The 19,745-nt window shown below is 46.2% G+C and overlaps 1 protein-coding gene across 3 annotated transcripts in view; it reads left to right on the forward strand.

Annotated features, from left to right (window-relative positions):
• The window catches only part of TMEM39A (transmembrane protein 39A), a 42,887-nt gene extending 23,142 nt beyond the window's left edge, over positions 1–19,745 (forward strand). For all 3 annotated transcript variants that reach the window (XM_053301316.1, XM_053301315.1, XM_053301318.1), the window contains 7 exons: positions 138–360; positions 1,935–2,018; positions 4,997–5,151; positions 5,735–6,083; positions 6,862–7,049; positions 15,573–15,693; positions 19,273–19,745. In XM_053301316.1, coding sequence (XP_053157291.1) covers positions 138–360; positions 1,935–2,018; positions 4,997–5,151; positions 5,735–6,083; positions 6,862–7,049; positions 15,573–15,693; positions 19,273–19,506 — 1,354 coding nt within the window. In that variant the 3' untranslated portion in view covers positions 19,507–19,745. The remainder of the gene's footprint in view (positions 1–137; positions 361–1,934; positions 2,019–4,996; positions 5,152–5,734; positions 6,084–6,861; positions 7,050–15,572; positions 15,694–19,272) is intronic.

Genomic DNA, 19,745 nt, shown 5'->3' on the forward strand with positions numbered 1-19,745 from the left:
ATCTCTTGAGATAATGTACATGGAACAACGAGGACATTCTAAAGCCTCAAGTCAATGTGAAGTTCAGCCCATGATAGCATTAGGTACCCGAGGTCACAGACCTCCAAGAGTTACTGGTATGTGTTTCTGTGTTGCAGGAATGGTAGTGCTCTCAGCCTCTCTGCTCCTCCTATCACAGCCTTGATCACCCCAGAGCCTGTGCGACACTGCCGAATCCCTGAGCTTCCTGTGGACGGGAATCTTCTCTTTGAGTTCCTCTTTTTCATCTACTTGCTGGTGGCCCTTTTTATTCAGTATATCAATATCTACAAGACTGTCTGGTGGTATCCGTACAACCACCCTGCCTCCTGCACATCACTGGTGAGACTCCCATCTACGTGGCCATCTGGGCCTCCTCTCAGTTTTAGTCCAGGGATATTTAAGCTTTATGCATAAAGTAATAAACGGAGCTACAAAGACATGTTGCTGGGCAGCAATAACTAGCTTTCATGAATTCACAGAAGAGTAAATAAGAGCTGTCTCCTGTATGGGAGGCCCTACTTTGGGTTGGAGTGGCGGTGGGTTGAAGTAAATTTTGACCTTTTTCAGGATGGATTGGTTTTAGGTCAAGGCTATTTCAACCACTTTTCCATTTATTGTTTTTCCATTTATAGTTTTTCCATTTATTGATTTTCCATTTATTGTTTTGTTTATTCCATTTATTGTTCCATTTATTGTATTAACTTTCTAAATTAAAGTTCATACTAATTGGTGGTTATAACCATAACAACATATTTGAAACTGAATAGAACCTTATGCAAGGTTTGATTATGCCCCTCATGCTACCTACAATACCTAACCATCAGGTGAGAATGCTGAAGAGAGTTTCTGTTGGGCCTGATACTATGTGGCTGCACAATGGGAAGAAGAGCCATACCTCAGTGACAGAGTACATGGTTTGCGTGCAGAAGGTTTGAGGTTCAGTCCCTGGCATCTCTAGACAGGGCTGGGAAAGACGCTGTCTTGACTCGGAAAATATTCTAATTTTCCGAGTTTCACCTGTATATCTGCAACTATATGCATATATCTGCAACTAACTATACTTGCCCTTTTTCTGTTAATGAAAAGTAAGATTTCTCAGGAATTTTAATTCTGTGCCACCTAATGGCGCAGTGGGGAAATGACTTGATTAGCAAGCCAGAAGTTGCCAGTTCGAATCCCTGCTGGTAAACACCTATATCAGGCAGCAGCGATATAGGAAGATGCTGAAAGGCATCATCTCATGCTGCACGGTAGATGGCAATAGTAAACCCCTCCTCTGTTCTACCAAAGACAAACACAGGGCTCTGAGGTCGCCAGGAGTCAACACTGACTTGACGGCACACTTTACCCCATCCAACATCCTGCACTCTCACAGAACCATTCACCCCTGAGCATAACACACCTTATCCTATTCAGATGGTCAATGCAGTGTGCAGTGGGGTCCACAGGATACAGATTGCACAGTTTGGACACTCCACATGCTGGGCTGTGTCCTCTTAGGCTTCTTTTGAAACCTGATACCCGAAGCATGGTCAGGAGGGTGGGGCAAGGGAGCTAGCACAATCCTGATCCTACACTGCACTTTGAATCAAATGTCCACTCATGACTCTTACTGGCTCTCCTGGGAGATGTGCAAGTTCCCCTTTCCGATGAGATGAATGCAGCAAATAGTGGAAGTGTGGATCAAAAGCACGCTAAACTATCCTTCTAGCTCCCTTTTTACATCCTCATGGTGGCTCTCAACCCACCCCCAAGCATATGTGTGCTTAATATGTCCCCTTCTCTTTTCTACTTTTGACAGACTTGGAATGATTCTGATCTGATTCTACTCATAGGAACTTCCATGCTTCTACTATACAACTTCTATGCCTCTCCTTCACTCTGGTGAATACCGTGTTTTTTTTCTCCTTTAGAACTTTCACCTCATTGATTACCACTTGGCAGCATTTATCACAGTGATGCTGGCGCGGAGGCTGGTATGGGTCCTTATCTCTGAGGTAATATTTGCATGGTTATCTCAGATCAATAATCCTGATCCAAAAGAGGCTTTACAGGAGCTCAACACAAGATTGTGGATGGATGTTCTAGCCTTGTTCTCGCAGTATATCCAGGATGAATTAATGTGCATAGGAGGGTGATCTACGTGTGTTCAGGTGTACAACTGTAAGCACACTGCAGTTGAGAGCCCTGTTTTTCCCCCAGGGTTTTTGGGTTGTCTGGAGAGATCTCCATTCACATACAGTCGTGAACGCCATGCAGACATTCAAGTGAATACATATACGTTGAGGTGGTCCTAGGGCTCATTGGTGGTTGTGCTACAGTCCATTAGGGTTCTGTATGCCATAAACCTGCTCCTCCCTGTATGCAAATTCAGCCACATGTCATGTACAGCCCATGTCATTAGATGGGGCTTCTGTGTCTCCTCTTACATGCAGTGCATGAAACCTGTCCTCTGGCCCACTCACCTTGCTCAAGGGGGTTATAGGCTGCTAGATTACCTGTGAAGGAGGGCAGTAGGGAGGTGAAGCTTGGTAAGGAAAATTAGCTTGAATGACGTTTGGAAAATAAAACAGCTGATTGGTCAGTTGCACTAGTAGCAGAGCCCTTGAGCTCCCTCAGGTTTTAGAGTAAAGTTGGCAGAGAGCAAGTGAGCAGCACCTGATCTTAGGTGTGATTAATGATATTGACAGAGGCCACATCCTGATAATGTTAACAAAGAGAGAGCCTCAGAGACTAACATACTTAGTTGGGTGGTAAAGTGTCCTGTCGGTGCCAGTCAGAAACTCCATTGTGTACAGGGCCTGCTTCCAGATCACTCCATTTGCATTTCAACCAGGGTTGAGCAGATTATTATCACAACAGAAAGACTTGGGACCCATTTCAGCTGGGGTCATACAGTGCCCTCTAGTGGCTATATGAGTTGGGTTACAGAAAGTCAAGAGCAGTGACTTTCCAAGAACCTGCTGCTTATAACTCTTATTTAAATCCTATATCTTCACCAGCTCCCCTGCTCTCCCTGATTTTCCACTAGTGATATCACATGCATGAGCAATGATTTGGGGAAACTGGATTTCTGTTCTGTGCACCACATTGGGCCTAGTTTGGGTTGGGTTCCTTGGGACTCTTCTCACCTCCTCTTCCTTTTCCCAAACTTACTTGATGACATAGGCAGCGGCGGCAGCAGGGATTTCCATTAGACCCTAGTTGCAGGTTGCGTGCATGTGCAGCGACATCTTGAGCCACCAAGGGCCATGAGAAGGTAGTTCCCATGGATCCCAATGGTTGGACCCATGGGAACTGATTTTTGGACTATTCCGGCAGCCCTGAACGCTGCTGCAGATACTAGCAGCAGCATTTAGGGCTGAATGGAGGCCTATTTTGCACAGGTTCCCCACTATTACTACCACATACATTTAGGAAAGATAAGGGGAGAGTCAGCATCCCCTACTCCAAGATGGAGTTGCGCTCCACTTCGTAGAAAGAGGTTCACCGCTTTGGAACGCTATTGGATCTGATCATGTGAATTGACACTTAGCAGAGGTGTAGTGACCGTTGAGCTGGAGGGGCAGGTGCCCAAGGGGTCCAGGGGCCCACTGTTGCCTCCTCCGCGCCCTAGGGTTAAGCTTCTTGACCCTCCGCACTGGGAGCCCCCTTTCACAGTGCCTTATCTGACCCTCCTTGTTGTGGCGCAGCCCCATTCTTCCTCATCTCGGCTTGGCTGCACACAGGCTTCCAGTGCTGTTTGTGATAGGCTGAGCTGCCCTTCATTGTCCCAGCCTTAGCATTTCAGTTTGCACTGAGGTGGTAGGAAGATGGAGATCCTGGGGAAGAAGGAGGGAAGAGGTTGGTTAGGAAAAGAAAGAGGGGAACAGGAAAAAATGGGAGAGAAAGAAAGCAAAAGGTAAGAGAGCAAAGGAGGATGTCGAGTAGCAAGAAAAAGAAGAGGGTAGAGAGGGAGGAGAGATTTTAAAAAGAAGGGGAGAAGGAAGGGCATTGGAAAGAGGGATGAGAGTCAACCCTGAAAGAAAGAAGGGCTTGAGATGAAAGCAAAGGGGTAAGGGGGGGGGCGAGGAAGGAGAAAGAGATGAGAATTGGGAAGGGACAAATGGGGAGGGGAAGGCAATCCAAGGAAGCACAAAGGAGAGGGGTGAGTGCATAGGTGTGCCCAGGTGAGGGCAGACAGGACTGGAAGATGATTTGGAAGCTAGGTTTCAAGCTGAATCAGTTACAAGACTTTGCAGTGATCACCTAGTACTGGCCAGAGTTGCATGAGTTGCTGCTGCTGGTTTGTTCTTTTGTGTTTTTTTTAATGCTAATGCTGTTTTGATTCTTGACCTACTTTCAGAAGGGAAGAAAGCTTATCTTACTATGTCCATGTGTGCATCTCAATAGCTTTTGTTTACAGTCCAAACTTCCTAGGGATATTGCAATCTTCCCTCATGAAACAAGATGGTGACCACACTTTTAACAACACCACTTCATAACTAGTTTGTTTACAAATCATACTGATAGTATTAAGTATAATTAAATTAATTATTGCAGAATCATTACAGTTCTGATCCAAACTAGCTATATTCCAAAATACCTCCATGGACCGTTGTAAGAACATTTATTTCCATTTCTTCAACAGTGTTGAAGAAATGGAAAATAGACTTCAACTATACTCTTTGAAACTTTAAAAAATATGTTTATTAACCTCCTTCTGAATCAGTTTTGATGAAGAGGCAGGATATACATATTTTTAAATAAGAATACATCCAGTATTGATTCAGTCCAGCGGGGGGGGGGCGGGGGGGAGACTGAAAGCTAATTGGCTTTGAGAGCAGCATGTTGCCTTATATGGAGATGGTAGAAGTCAAAGCTCTTGTTTTCGGAAAGACGTTACAGGTGCTCTTAGAACATCTTCTGGCATGTTCTAAGAAACGTGCCAGAGGAAAAGCTGTGGGACTGATGTTTCTCTGGGTTGAATTTGCAGGCCTCTCAGGTGGGCACTACATCAGTGATTCACTATTCAGCGTTGATTTTGGCTCGCCTGGTACTGCTCACCCTGTGTGGATGGGTGCTCTGCTGGACTCTAGTCAACCTCTTCCGAAGCCATTCTGTCCTTAATCTTCTGTTTCTTGGCTACCCGTGAGTCTTATTCTGTTTTATGGTGAATGTATTGGAGAAGGGCCTAAGAGCAATTCCAGAAGTGTAGGATACATAGAGGGAAACCTTGCTGGGCAAAGGAGTTGCTGGCTTCAAAGCCACTTAAATAGATTTTCTTGGGGTGAGTGGCTAGGAGGACAAATACCTGTCTCAATGCCCTTTTTGATATGAAATGTGTGATACAGTAGAACCTTCTTAGCTATATGGATCGCAGGACACATAGCCCATCAGCTTAATACAGCTTATGGATGTTTGGGAGCAAGAATGGGATGGGGGATGGTAGGCATGGAGATTGGCAGGAGAGGGGGAAAGATCAGCAGCCATCGGGGAGACAGGGATACTTCCACAGTAGTTGTTATATGTTGCTGAAGTCCAGAAACTACCAGGTTTTTCCTGTCTTCATTCTGTATAGCTCGAGGAGTTAAACAGATGTTGCTACAAAAGGTGTGCAAAGAGAGCTGGAAGGGAGTAGAAGCCTCTTGGCTGGGAAGCTCTTTTCATGTGTTCTTTGGACAGCGTTACTGTATCTCTAGGTGTTCATCCCGCCTGTCTGCCTTCTCTACAGGTTTGGTGTCTATGTCCCACTATGCTGCTTCCACCAAGACAGCAGAACGCAGCCTCTTCCGACAGACTGTGGCTACTTGGTGCAGGATCAGCTGGTAGATGCTGGTGCCTCGGGGGCTGGCAGCCTTGTCAAGCCCAAAGACTTCTTCTCTCTCCTGAGAGAGTCCCTGAAAGAACAGTTCAACCACCCTATGCCCATCCCTACGCACAGCTGCCCCCTGTCCCCAGACCTCATTCGCAACGAGGTGGAGTGCCTGAAAGCAGACTTCAACCGCCGAATCAAGGAGGTTCTCTTCAATTCCCTCTTCAGTGCCTACTACGTGGCATTCCTGCCTCTGTGCTTTGTGAAGGTAGCTGTTGTCTGACCCCTTCACTGCCATTGCTGCCGCTGTTGCTACCATCACCTCCTAAATGTTGCCTGTGGATTGATGGCACGCTGGATTTCTGGTTAATTCCCCTTTTCTCTGTCTCCCCTTTGGCAGCCTGGATGGCGGAGTGTGGTTGCATCTGGAGTGCACTATTATCGCTCCTGTTTGGATAGGTATTGCCATATATGTAGTGCCCCTGTGGTTCCTCCACACCTCTTTTCATCCCATCTACTAACCCTGTCCTCTTTCCCAGGCAACTAGAATAAGATAATGTTTTTCTTTGTGCTATAGATAAGCACAATGCCCAGTTCAAATCGTGGTTTGCCGGTCTGGGTGTCAATACCAAGGTTTTAAATTAACCCTTTTAGAGAATGGGGACAGTTGTGAAATCCAAATCTGTATTTGCCCATCCTCTGGGTTGCTTTTGAGATCTGAACGTTCACAGTCAGTCCAGTTGCTCTCTTGCTGAGTAATAAGCTCCTCCTTGGGCTCGTTGCCCTACCTTAGTGCCAGTATCCTTGGAGTGCACACACAATCCAGAGAGCTGAGTGACTTGTGCTTCAGCAGCTGCACAAAGATATGTGCAGTGGTTCTTATAGTGCATCACCCTGTGCCAAGGAGAAAGGACTCTGGAACCTCTTGCCTTTCTGGCCTAGACATTTATAGGCAGTGCTGTAGATATATGGAGCAACCTCTTCTGCTCCTGAGATCTCCAGGGCGCTGTCATTAACCCCACCCCACTCTGTTTTTGTTTTTGCAGAGCACTCAGTACTATGACATGCGCTGGTCCTGTGAACACCTCATCATGGTGTGGATCAACGCCTTTGTCATGCTCACCACGCAGCTGCTTCCTCCCAAGTATTGTGACTTGCTACACAGATCAGCTGCCCACCTTGGCAAGTGGCAGAAGCTGGAACATGGGTCATATAGTAATGCCCCCCAGCACATGTGAGTGTAAGCTTCCATTTGTCAGGGGTGCTGGGAAGAAAATAGACATGACAAGGCATCTTATTTTTATGCTTTCCTTAGTTTATGCTTACATTAGATAAAGGTTCTACTGTCCATATTTATCAATGATTTTATTGTCGTTGCATCTTCATTTACAAACCTCACTTTTTGTGGGATCCTTTTTTTGGTAGGCTTAGCTGGCATTGTCTTCACACAATACGCTTCCTTGCATAGTTGCTGTCTTTCAGGTATTTTTGTTTCACTCAGTGATCTATATCAGGACCTTTTGCCCACAAAAATAGGAGGGCAAGGTTTTGCTCCTGAAAACAGGCATATCGGTGTTTTCAAATCATTATTATATATACCAATAATAGATGTTTGGATGCCTACCTGTTTAGAAACAAAAGGGGGCTGCCCAATATTAGGTAGTGGTTTATGCATACTCAGGATTTCACTGGGGGAGGTGGACTCCCCTGGGTGTGCAGAAGTATAAGACTGTAAATTAAAGTAGGCCTCAGGTGGGGGAAATGCCAAATGGCCCTTTAAGCTTCCTGGCCCTTAAAGAAAAGTTCAGGGCATAGAGATGAGAATATCAGGGCACAGAGATGAGAAGATGAGTCATCTCATTGTGGGGTGGGACATGCCATTTTCACCCAATCATAGCTATGCTAAAATCCTCAAGAGAAGGTGGAAAAGGTTCTAAAGCAGGGTTTTTCTTGTAAAGCCTGGGAATCAGTGGCAACTCTCTGACTCATTGTTTGTTATGCCTGTGTGAAGCTTCAGCCAAAGCTGAATACTCTGCACAATCCCTCTGGCATCATGTGGAGGTGACCGTTCCCATCTTGCAGTACTGTATGGCATTTTGTGCAGGACTGGAGGGTGGGCTCCTTTAAGGGATACTAAGCCATCTTGAGCCCTTGTGATATCTTGGAAGGCATGCATAGAATGCTGGGAAATGTAGCCCTTCCTAGCACTTTCCCTATAGAACAACTAAGAGAGGACTCCATCTCTCTTAAAGGGTTCTCCTAGCACAGAGAAAAGTGCAGTACTGTGCAGAGGTCAGCACCATAGCAAATGGCTCTTGCATTGAAGGGTTTTACCGAAGTGGCCCCAGGTTGAAAAATAAAGATAACTATTTTAAAGGACTCGGAAGCTAGACTCATACAGGCTGCTCATCAGTTAAGTCTATGGTTGAGAGCAGCTGAGAGATGGCATGTAAGGTGCCAGATGAAAAAAAGACAGGAGAATTAAGTGGGAGTGGAGATTTTATTCATTTATTTATTGGCATATTTTTGTGCCACCTATACATCTCAAGTCAGTTTACAAAAATTAAAATTCAAAGACCATAATATTTTTAAACACAAAAATTAAAATAATAAAAACATTTTAAAGCTGCTTAGAAGTTAACAAGAAGCCTGGTTAAACAAGTGCGTGTTGAACGTTTTTTCTAAAGACTGCTAGAGATGTTGAAGCTCTTAATGTAGAGTGTGTTCCTCAAATGCCCTGAGACTTTGGAAGTTATGCCATTTCCTGATGAAGTTGACTTGGAGAAATAGATTTGGGTATTAGCATTCTGACAGCACCCTGCAGCAAATCTCCTGATGATCACTCCCAGCAGTTTCATACAGACATGATAAAGCACTGGAGACAGTATGAAGCCTTGTTGGGATTCCATATAAAAGCTCTCCGGTCTCCAAGCAACACCATCAGGAATCTGCCCAAGAGGTAGGAGTGCTACCTCTATAAACAGTGCTCCCATTCGGTTCCCTTATATCCAGAAGGATATAATGGTTGATAGTATCAAAAGCACACACACTCTGTCGATTTCCTATTGAAGATGATCCACCAGCCCAACCAAGGCAGTCTCAACCCCATAGCCCACCCAAAAGCCGGTTTGAAATGGGTGCAGATAATCTGTTTCCTCCAAGATTGCCTGGAGCTGGGAAGCCACCCCCCCCCCCAATCACCTTGCTAAACCATAGGAGATTAGAGGCTGACCTTTAATTGCTTAGCTCCAAAGGGTCCAATGTAGGCTTTTTTAGGAATGGTACAATAATTGTCTCCTTAAGACAAGGAGGCATTCTGCCTTCCCTCAGAGAAGCATTTATAATGTTCTCAGGCCATCTCCAGTAACCTCACTGCTAGATTATATAAGCCACATTGGGCAAGGATCAAGAGATCAGGTGGTGGGTTGCACTGCTCCAAGTAGCTTGTCCACATCCTCGGGAGTCAGAAACTGAAGCTTATCTAGTCTAACCAAATGAATTGTTACTGGACATCCTCACAATGTACCCTGTAATTGTGGTATTGAAGTCAGCCCGGATATGAGAGATTTCATTTGCCAAAAAAGTTCATTAAACGCCTCACAGCAGGAAACAGGAAGAAAACAGCAGGAAACGCCTCACAGCAGGAAACAGCAGGAAGCTCTAGGTTCAAGTTCAGGGGAGAAGAAGCTTGTGTTCTTTGACGTGGTCTCTGTCTTTTACACCCATGGGCTATGTGCCTGCACAGAGACCTCGCTGGAACCTAACAAGCTCAATTATCCTCCTTTGGGCGGGAACCCCACCCCAGCCACTATATGTGGCTGCACCACTCCTCATACCCCTCAGTCTTTCGTCGTCCGTGCTACAGTCAGCATCGTAAAGCCTGCAGCTCGGCAACGAGTAGGTGTCTATCCCCTTGTTGTTTTTTCCTGCTTTCTTCTCTTTCTTTTACTTTAATTTCTTCGTGTAGTAGCATTTTTCCCTTGGCGTTTTACTTTTTGCTGGTTTCTTTCCCTCCTTTAGAGCTCTGATTCCGGCTGGGATGTAGCTTGGTGGCCGGCCGGCCTGCGGCATTTTTGCCGGGCACCACGACCTTAAAAAAATGTGTTTGCTGTGGTTCTAATATCCCTTCCCCCGATACTCATACCGAGTGTCTTCTTTGTTTGTTTTGTTTGGGGGAGACCCACATTGTCGAGACCTGTCTTCACTGCCAAAGGTTTACAAAGCAGGCTCGCAAGAATAGGGCTTCTTGCCTGCGCGCAGCCTTGTGGGTTCTGGCTCTCTGTTCGTCGGAGACATTGAGACATTATTGTCTCCGAACAGAGAGCCAGATCTCACAGGGCTGCGTGCAGGCGAGAAGCCCTATTCTTGCGAGCCTGCTTTGTAAACCTTTGGCAGTGAAGACAGGTCTCGACAATGTGGGTCTCCCCCAAACAAAGAAGACACTCGGTATGAGTATCAGGGGAAGGGATATTAGAACCACAGCAAACACATTTTTTTAAGGTCGTGGTGTCCGGCAAAAACGCCGCAGGCCGGCCGGCCACCAAGCTCCGTAAAATTAACTTGAAGTTACAATTAACTTAAAGTTAATTAAGTTAAAATGGCTTTATCAGTACAGCCTAACCATCCTGAATGCACTCCAGGACACAGATATTCCAGCCTCGTATCGACGCCCCCCATCATTGTTACTTTGGCCTCGTGTGCTTCGGTGTGCTCAGAGGACTTGCCTCGGCGCCCTCTACCAGCTGGTCCTGATCCTTCCACAACCCCCTCGGTGTTGAAACTGAATAAAAAGAAGAAGAAGCCAAAGTTGCCTCAGGACTTGCCGGCGGGGCAATACCTGTCCCTGATCCCAAAGAAGACTATGAATGCAGCGGTAGCTGCATCAGCGAAAAATCTAGATTGTACTCACCGTTGGCCAGAGAGTCAGTGGAACCCGAGTGCACGCAACCACGTAGAGAACAGTCTGTGGTAACTGATGAACCTGACTATGTTTCGTCGGGGGAGGAGGCCTATTTGCGTCGTGGTTGCCTCGACGTCGATCACCGCCTCTTCAGCATCAAGAGCGTCTTTCACCCAGGAGAAAACTGGCTCTCGATGGGGCTCTGAAGATCGATCCTCTGTTTACAGACAGAATCGGGACTGGGACCACTGTGAATCTTTGTGCACGGATCAGTATCATAGTTCGGAGCATCGTTCTCCTTTGGATGAGGTCATACAGTTTGGTGTCAGCACTTCGGATCTTATGATCGATACCGTGGAGATTATTGTTTGGACTACTCGGACTGTGTGAGCCCTCGATATTGCCCTCACAACTTGAAGGATCTGGAGTATGGGAGCTCTGTTCGGGACTACTGCATGCCCCCCTCTCACTCTGAAGGGAGATCACGATCCCCACATCATTCCCCTCAGGATTGTCCAGAGTGGCACAACTCGCTTCCTGCAGTTGCTGATATGCTGCAAGTTTTTCTTTCTACCCAGGTGCTACCAGCAGAACTCCCCTCCTCGATACCGACGGATACGGTTAACAGTCCGGAATCCCCTGTGGTCTCGGTGGCAGTAGTGCAAGCTCCTTCGGCGCCACTTGAGTAGCACTTCTAGCTCTCCGGAATCAGAAGGTATATCCAGGGGCTCCTCTCCATTGGATATACAGTCAGACTCTAAACCTGTTTCTCCGTGAGTGCAATTGCAGGATGATACTGCGTTCCTAAGGAATCATCCCACCCCTAACTCCATCGTCGTGGAGGCATCCCTATAGAAAACTAGGAGTCACAGCTAGTTGGCTCCAGGTGACAAGGAGGGCTGATACAAATTGAACCCTCAACCTAGCAAACAGGTTTTCCAAAAGCAGAGACCTGGCCCCTTTCCAAAGAAGCAATGCCTCGGGGTGGGGGGGGGCTGACTTGCCTGGCCCATTTTCAGAGAAATGGGAAGAGGTGACCACAGACCAGTGGGTCCTTACAATCACACACTTGAGCTATGCCTTTGAGTTCTGCGGGACGCCACCTGTGTCCGGGATCATTTCAACTCCATACACTCTGGAACTGGACCAGGAGGTTTCCACCCTGCTATCCAAAAATGCAATAGAACGGGCCGTCAATCCGGGGAGTCCCAGTTTCTCCTCTCAGTACTTCATTGTGCCGAAACCGGACAGAGGTCGGCATCCTATCTTAGATCTCAGGGCTCTGAACCAACATCTAGTATACAAATGATTCCGTATGATGTCAGTACCAACCATCATGACCATCCTAGAGAACATGTGGATGATGTCATTGGACCTAAAAGAGGCATATTATCATGTGTCTATTCGCCCCCAACATCGGCGCTTCCTGTGCTTCCAGGTGGGGGGAACCCCCTACCAGTTCAAAACCCTGCCGTTTAGGCTCACAACGGCTCCCAGGATTTTTATAAAGTGTCTAGCCCCAGTGGTGACATTCCTATAGGAACATGGCCTACAAGTACTGCCATACTTGGACGATTGGCTGGTCCTTGCAAATACCAGGCAGGTGGTTCTAGATGCCCTAGAGATGGCCGTAGAAACCCTGCAGGGCTTGGGTTTCCAGATCAACTTCAAGAAATTCCAACTGGAGCCGACCCACAGAATTCAATTCATTGGATTGATCTTCGACACGGCTTCGGAGATAGTCTTTCTGCCAGAAGCTCGCGTCCGTACCCTATCAAGGCTGGCCACAGCGTTCCTATCCGGAGGTTTTCAGACTATGCACTTGGTGCAACACTTGTTGGGACACATGGCAGCACCACTTATGTGCTCCCTCTGGTGCGCCTTCGGATGCAGATAATCCAATGCTGGTTCTTCTTCGGATGCGGATAATCTCAATGCTGGACGTATTAGACCCCCTTTGGGATCCAGCCCTTTTGGAACAGACACCTCCGCAATGGGTTCAGGAAACTGTGGCCTAGTGGGCCGAGAGCCATCATCTCACCCTGGGCGCTCCCTTCAGGAAACCCTCCCCCCCATCTCATTGGGTGATTACCACCAATGTGTCAGAGCTCGGTTGGGGTGTGCCCACCTGGATGGTTTTTGCCTGAGCGGACATTGGTCCCCCAGGGAATGGATGTGACACATCAACTACTACGAGTTGCTGGCCATTTTCAACGCACTCAAGGGGTTCCTACCACTGGTTGCGGGTTATTTGGTGACGGTCCAAATGGACAATACAACTGCGAAAGACTGTCTTCAAGGAGCCTTTTGTTCCTGTTGATTGATCTTTGGCACTGGTACGTGGCACATGCATTGTCACCTCAAGGAGTACATTCAGGGGTCCAGGAATGTCCAGGTGGACACGTTGAGCCGGATGGTGTCGCTCACACACAAGTGGACCTTGGACCAGGCTGTTCTCACAGATATTTTCATAGAGTGGGGTGTCCCAGTTCTGGACCTATTTGCGTCCAGGGACAATGCTCGGTGTGCCTTCTATTGCTCCAGAGTGGGAGAGGACTCGGGCTCGTTGGGGGATGGCTTTGTCCTGTCTTGGACGGGCCTTCTGTTGTACCTATTCCTTCCATTTTTACCCCTTCCGAGGGTGGTGAGCAAACTGAATTTGGCATGGGCCAGGGCCATCCTGATAGCGCCTTGGTGGCCCAGGAGGCCCTGAGGAGGCTGGCGGTGGCCTGGTTATGCCTTCCTGTTATGCCAAATCTGCTGTCACAGGAGAAGGGCTGGGTTCTCCACCCAAACGTTCTAGACCTTCACCTGACTGCTTGGAAGATCCTGCCAACTTCCCACCAAAACTAAGGGACATTTTGGTTGTAGCCAGGAAACCGTCCACTAGGAAAGCCTATGATCATAAGTGGACTCGCTTTGGGTCCTTTGTTAAACTACATGGGTTTGATGTATATAACCACAAGATGTTTGTAATTATTTGCTTTCACTTAAGGAATCTGGTCTCAAGCTTTCGTCCCTTAAGGTACATTTGGCTGCCATTGTGGCACACTCCCCGGTAGCCCGGGCCTCTTGGTTTAAAGACCCAATGGTTAAAAGTTTCTTGAAGGGTCTTCCCCATGTTTTTCCTGATGACCCTGCGGTGTCACTCACCTGGGATCTGTCTGTGGTGCTGGCTGGATTGATGAGGCCCCCGTTTGAGCCTTTGGCTTCCATTGAACCCCGTCTCCTTACCTGGAAGGTCGCCTTTCTGGTGGCCATAACCTCCACTAGGAGGGTGAGTGAATTACGGGCACTAAGAGTTGATCCACTTTATCTGAATTTTCACAAAGACAAGGTGGTACTTAGGCCAGATGTACAATTCCTCCCTAAGGTGGTTTCTATGTTCCTTCATTCTGTGCCAATAACTCTGCCTGTATTTTTCCAGGATTCTTCCTCTGGTGCGGAATGTAGGGTACATCACCTGGACGTTAGAAGGGCATTGTCCTTCTATGTCCAAAGGTCGGGGGAGTGGAGAAGGACTCCTTCTCTATGAAGGGCCTCATAAAGGTCTCCAAGTTTCTGCTCAATCTATGTCCAGATGGATAGTTTCGACAATTGAGCTTTGTTATAAATTGGCTCATAAGCAGTTACCTGCTACTGTTAAGGCCCACTCAGTCAGGTCCCTGGTGGCCTCTGTTGCTTTCTGTTGTGCGGTCCCGTTGGACACTGTTTGTCAGGCGGCTACTTCGGCTTCACCCCATTCTTTTATCCGCCATTATGCTATTGATGCCAGGGCATGGAATGATGCTGTATTTGGCAATCTGTCTTCAGTTAATGTATTCATTCATGACTAAAATGATTCTGGCAAATTATATATTGCTTCTGTTCTTCCGTCCTCCTTGGGTGCTAGCTTGTTATGCACCCATTGGTGTAAAAGACAGAGACCACGTCGAAGAACAACAGGTCACTCACCTGTAACGTTGGTTCTTCTAGTGGTCATCTGTATGTTTACATGCGCTCCCATCCCCCCTGCGGGGTTCACTGAAGCTGGACTCCATGACTGAGGGGATGAGGAGTTGCGCAGCTGCATATAGAGGCTGGGGCAGGGTTCCTGCCCAAAGCAGAATTGAGCTTGTTAGATTCCGGCGAGGTCTCTGCGCAAGCGCATAGCCCATTGGTGTAAAAGGACAGATGACCACTAGAAGAACCCAAGTTACAGGTGAGTAACTGGTTGTTAGCTCTTCACAGCCTTGTTAAACTGAGGATAGTCAGGGAGTCTTGTTTCAGCTGTTCACAGCCAAGAGATCCTGTTAAAGCAGGATCAGATAAGAGGCATGGATAGATCTCTGTTTTGTGAACCAGATATCATTGCTTGATAAGGGATGGAACTGCCACATCATCTCCTCCCACTTTTCACTTTACCAGCTGGCAGATGAAATGTTTTAAGACTGGGAGGAAACATCATCATCCCCTGTGCTGCTTCTTCTCCAGCTCCTTGCCTTGGTAGCTTCGGAATGACAAGCCTTAAGAGTTGCAGAAACTGCTTTTTCTGGCATATTCAGGTGCCTGCAGTAAGTTGCTTCCTTCCTGCCAGCCTTTATGTGAACACTAGCAACCCTCATGCTGCCAGTTGAATAGCTGGATCTTGATGGAATACATCAAATATATCAAAGTGCAAGCGCATGAAAGATGCTTTCACTGTTTTCTTCCTGTCCTTTCCCCTCAGAGAGTCCTCTTCATGCCTTTCTTTCCCTTAGTAACTTTATTGAAACTCTAATGAAATAAGCTCTCAGAACTATGGAGACAATGCCAAGCAAGCCACCTTGCTCAGTTAGCTCTCTGGTACTCACTAGAACTCTTTTTCTTACTCCATAGCTGGTCTGAGAGCACAATATGGCCACAGGGGGTGCTGGTGCGGCATAGTCGATGCCTATACAAAGCAGTCGGGCCTTATAATGTAGCGGTGCCTTCAGATGTCTCTCATGCTCGCTTTTATGTAAGTACAATGCATTAATATGGAAACGTTAGAGGATCAGGGAAATCAGCATGTCCCCACCTGGGGAAATTGAGTTTACTAGTTCTAGGAAGATACTACAAGTCGTCTGCTTCCAGTTTTATTATCAGAACAAAAATACTTAAATGTACCACCTCCCCTTCCCCACCTCAGTGTTAATTTGCTGCTGGTACAGTCTCTTCTCTCTCTGTTGTTGTTCGGTGATGCTTCACTTGGTAAGCACTTAAATCAGAGATTCATAATTTGAGCGATATGGACCAGGTACAGATGGTTTGTAGAAAATTAAATATACTGTATAATTAAAGGACACTCTCCCCAAACAGCATTTATAATCAAATACCATATATCCTGTATTTGAAGCTGGAACCAGGGGTCATCCCATGAAACTGAAGGTCGGAAATTTAGGACTGACAAAAGGAAGTACTTCTTCACATCACACATAATTAACTTATGGAATTGTTTGCCACAAGATGTGGCGATGGCCACAAGCTTGGATGGCTTTAAAAGGGGCTTAGACAAAGTCCCAGAGGACAGGTCTATCAATGGCTACTAGTCTGGTGGCTATAGATTATCCGCAGAGGTACGATGCTGCCAAATACCAGTTGCAGGGGAGCAACAGCAGGAGAGGGAGCAAGCCCTCACCTCCATGCCTGTGGGCTTCTTGGAGGCATCTGGTGGGCTACTGTGTGAAACAGGATGCTGGACTAGATGGGCTTTGGGCCTGATTCAGCAGGGCAGTTCTTATCCTTTATTTTTCTTGAATTGTAATTATACTCTGTCAACAGTGAAGGTATAGCAGGCCCTTCTTTTCCCAGCAATGCATGTGAATAGGGCCAAGAGCTTTTTTAATGCAAACTTGCTGCACTGAATTTTATTTGCTTCCTGATGAGCCACAATAAAGTTATTGAAAATAACTTTCTGGAGTAGTTATCCCCCCCCCCCACCCTCCGCTATTTTCTTTTGAAAATATTATATAAAGTGGGGGCCATGGGTAATACTTGAGGATCTGTAGGTGCGAAAAGATTAAGAACCCCCAATTTAAGTGAATTGCTTTCGTTGTACTCACACTTTGTATGAAGAGTGAAGCTGCCTTTATTCCTGAAATGAAATACACTGAACTAGAGGCCAATTAAGCATGTAAAACACTTCTCCCCACCCCTCGCCTATGTAACTACTGCTGCCTCAGTACTTACCCCTCAAATGTGTGCAACTCCTACCACCACAACCCCTGAATATTTTCAGCTTTGAACCTTTAGTTTGGGCCTGCTGCTATTCTGCTTTTGTACACTCAAAATCCAAAAGGACAAAATAACTGACAACCCACCCATCACCCACCCCCCGACACACACACACACACACACACACACACACACACACACACACCCATTAGCCTGGGTATTTGAGTGCGCTTCAGCAGTGACTATCACAGACTGTTCTTCTTTTGAATAGATTGTGTGTGTTCTGCCATGGTGCCACACAAATGTGGAATCTGCTGTTGGACCCAGAATTGAAGATTAATTGACCTGCTCATGGCTAGCTGAAATTATACAATGAAGCAACCATGCACTTTTGCATAAAGTATTTCATACCTTAGTATACTGCCGTTCCTCTAAGCAGCTCTGTAGCGAATTACAGCCTTTGTCTCAGAGCAAGTTCACATGAGGGGAAGGGAAAATGCTGAGCTTTCATCCCTACTGAGCTTTCTGGCAAAAGCTGCTCCTAGAAATTTTCTGTAATTATTGGTAGGTTCTAAAGGCTGCCATCACCACCCGCTTATCAACAGGGCTTGAACCCACTCCCCAGCCCCTGGGGCTTGGGGTGGAATCCCAGGGAAAGCTCTTTCTTTTGCTATTGGAAAAGTACACAAATCCTCCAGATGCAAGCCTACACATGATGAGAAAACTGGTAGTTGCTGAACATCTGAGGACCTGTTTGCACCAGAGCAAGAACCCCTTTCAGCCCCTGAGTCAAAAACCCCACTTGGAGAGGCTTGTAAAAGAAAAGAATAAAAAGAAAAACAGTTTTATTTAAATGCTACAGACTGCTTCCATCTGAGGCTTTCTCATCCTTTAGTTACCTAATGGCACAGCAGGGAAAGGACTTGATTAGCAAACCAGAGGTTGGCGGTTTGAATCCCTGCCGGTATATTTCCCAAACTATGGGTAACCTGCAGCAATATAGGAAGATACTGAAAGGCATCATCTCATACTGCGCGGGAGGAGGCAATGGTAAACCCCTCCTATATTCTACCAAAGACAACCACAGGGCTCTGTGGGCACCAGGAGTTGACATTGACTCGATGGCACACTTTACTTTAAAAATATTAACTAGGTTACAAAAATACTTCAAAAAGCACTCCAGATGATGTTGACGGCCACACACTTTAAAAACCACGGTTACCCAGTTGCAGGGAACAGGTATGTAGGAAATACAAAAGCACCTTAAAAAGCTTACGGTGTTTTGCAATGCCCTGGCTGGATGGGCAAAGGCTAGTGGTTTTTTTTGTTTAATTAACAGGCAAACAATATAATAGACAAGTATCAGGGATATACAAAGCACACACCAAAGAAACAGAAAGTCTAACGCAAAATCTGACTAAACAAACTTTCCCTAGACTAAACTTCCCAAAGCCAAAGCTCAGGCTTCCCTTTTCTTGAACTCACCCAAACTCTGGTTGAGAATTCAAGCCCCTGCAGTTCTATCTTCCAAGAGCTGCAATCATCTTCCTGCAGCTATCATCCATGGCCACATGTGTGCTGTTCTCGCCTCCAGCCTGCTTCTTCTAACAAATAATTTCTCCTTTCTCCCAATGGCTCTCTAGGTCCTACCCACCTGGTATGCTGATTGGCTGATCACTGGAGTTCACTAGCCTGTCAGTCAGGACAGGGTTCACTTCCAGTTAACTCTTTAGGGGAGGGGTGGCTGAACACTGAAAGCTCACAGTAGGGTTATCCTTTTCTAGCATCGCAACAGCTCTGTAGAGGAGGTTAGGACAAAAAAGACTGACTCAAGGTTGCCCAAAATTTTTCATGGCTGAGTAGGATATTTGAATTGGTCTCCCTGGTTTGAGTCCAGCTGCTTAGTGTACCGCACTACACATGCTATAGAATCCAAAGTTGCTTGTTAAGGAATGTTGCATTCTTAAGGGTAGAATATCTAGGACTTAAGCCGTAAAGGCAGTACTTGCCCCACCTTCCCTGTGACTTGAGGGAATTTCTCTGCCTTGGCCTGTGTCAGTCATACATTGGATTGCTAGTGAATGTACAGTCTTTCAGTTGGCATTCACTAGCGTGGAACATAAGCTAGCCACTCTAGATTATATAGTTCTATTGAATGTTTGAGTTACTTTCTTCGTCAAACAACCAGACATTCTCAGTACTAAATATACTATGATCTTCTTCACTTTGACCTCGGCGACAGTAAAAGATGGCATTATTTTGCTTCTTTCTGGGTGCCCTGTGGCTTCATTTTGTGTCAGTCCTTGTTTTCCTGTTTCCTGCCCTAAAGTTCAATATAAAACCACTGTCTGTTTGAATAGTAAACAGTTTCTTTCTTCTGCAGTTCCTCTTCCACCGTCCATTACGGCTCCTCAACCTGCTGATTCTTATTGAGGGCAGCGTGGTGTGCTATCAGCTCTACTCCCTGCTGCGCTCAGAGAAGTGGAACCACACACTCTCCATGGCCCTGATACTCTTCTGCAACTATTATGTCTTATTTAAACTCCTACGGGACCGGATAGTATTGGGCAGGGCGTACTCATATCCTCTTAACAGCTATGGGTTAAAAGCCCATTAATCAATCATTTGAGAAAGGGAAGGATATTTTCATACAGTTCTATTTTTTTCCTTGCAACTGTTTATAAATATTTAAAAAATGTTTTATATTTTGTATACTACTGTTTTTGTTTTTTTTGTTGGGATAAGGAAGGGCCAAGTGGCAATTAAATGTCGCTTTATAAACAAGGTGTTATTTTATATAAAGAAATCATTGTGTATCTACTGTATATCTACATATATCTGTGTGAAGCAAGAGCA

The sequence above is a fragment of the Hemicordylus capensis genome, chromosome 2, assembly GCF_027244095.1.
Source record: "Hemicordylus capensis ecotype Gifberg chromosome 2, rHemCap1.1.pri, whole genome shotgun sequence".
NCBI classification, from domain to species: Eukaryota; Metazoa; Chordata; class Lepidosauria; order Squamata; family Cordylidae; genus Hemicordylus; species Hemicordylus capensis.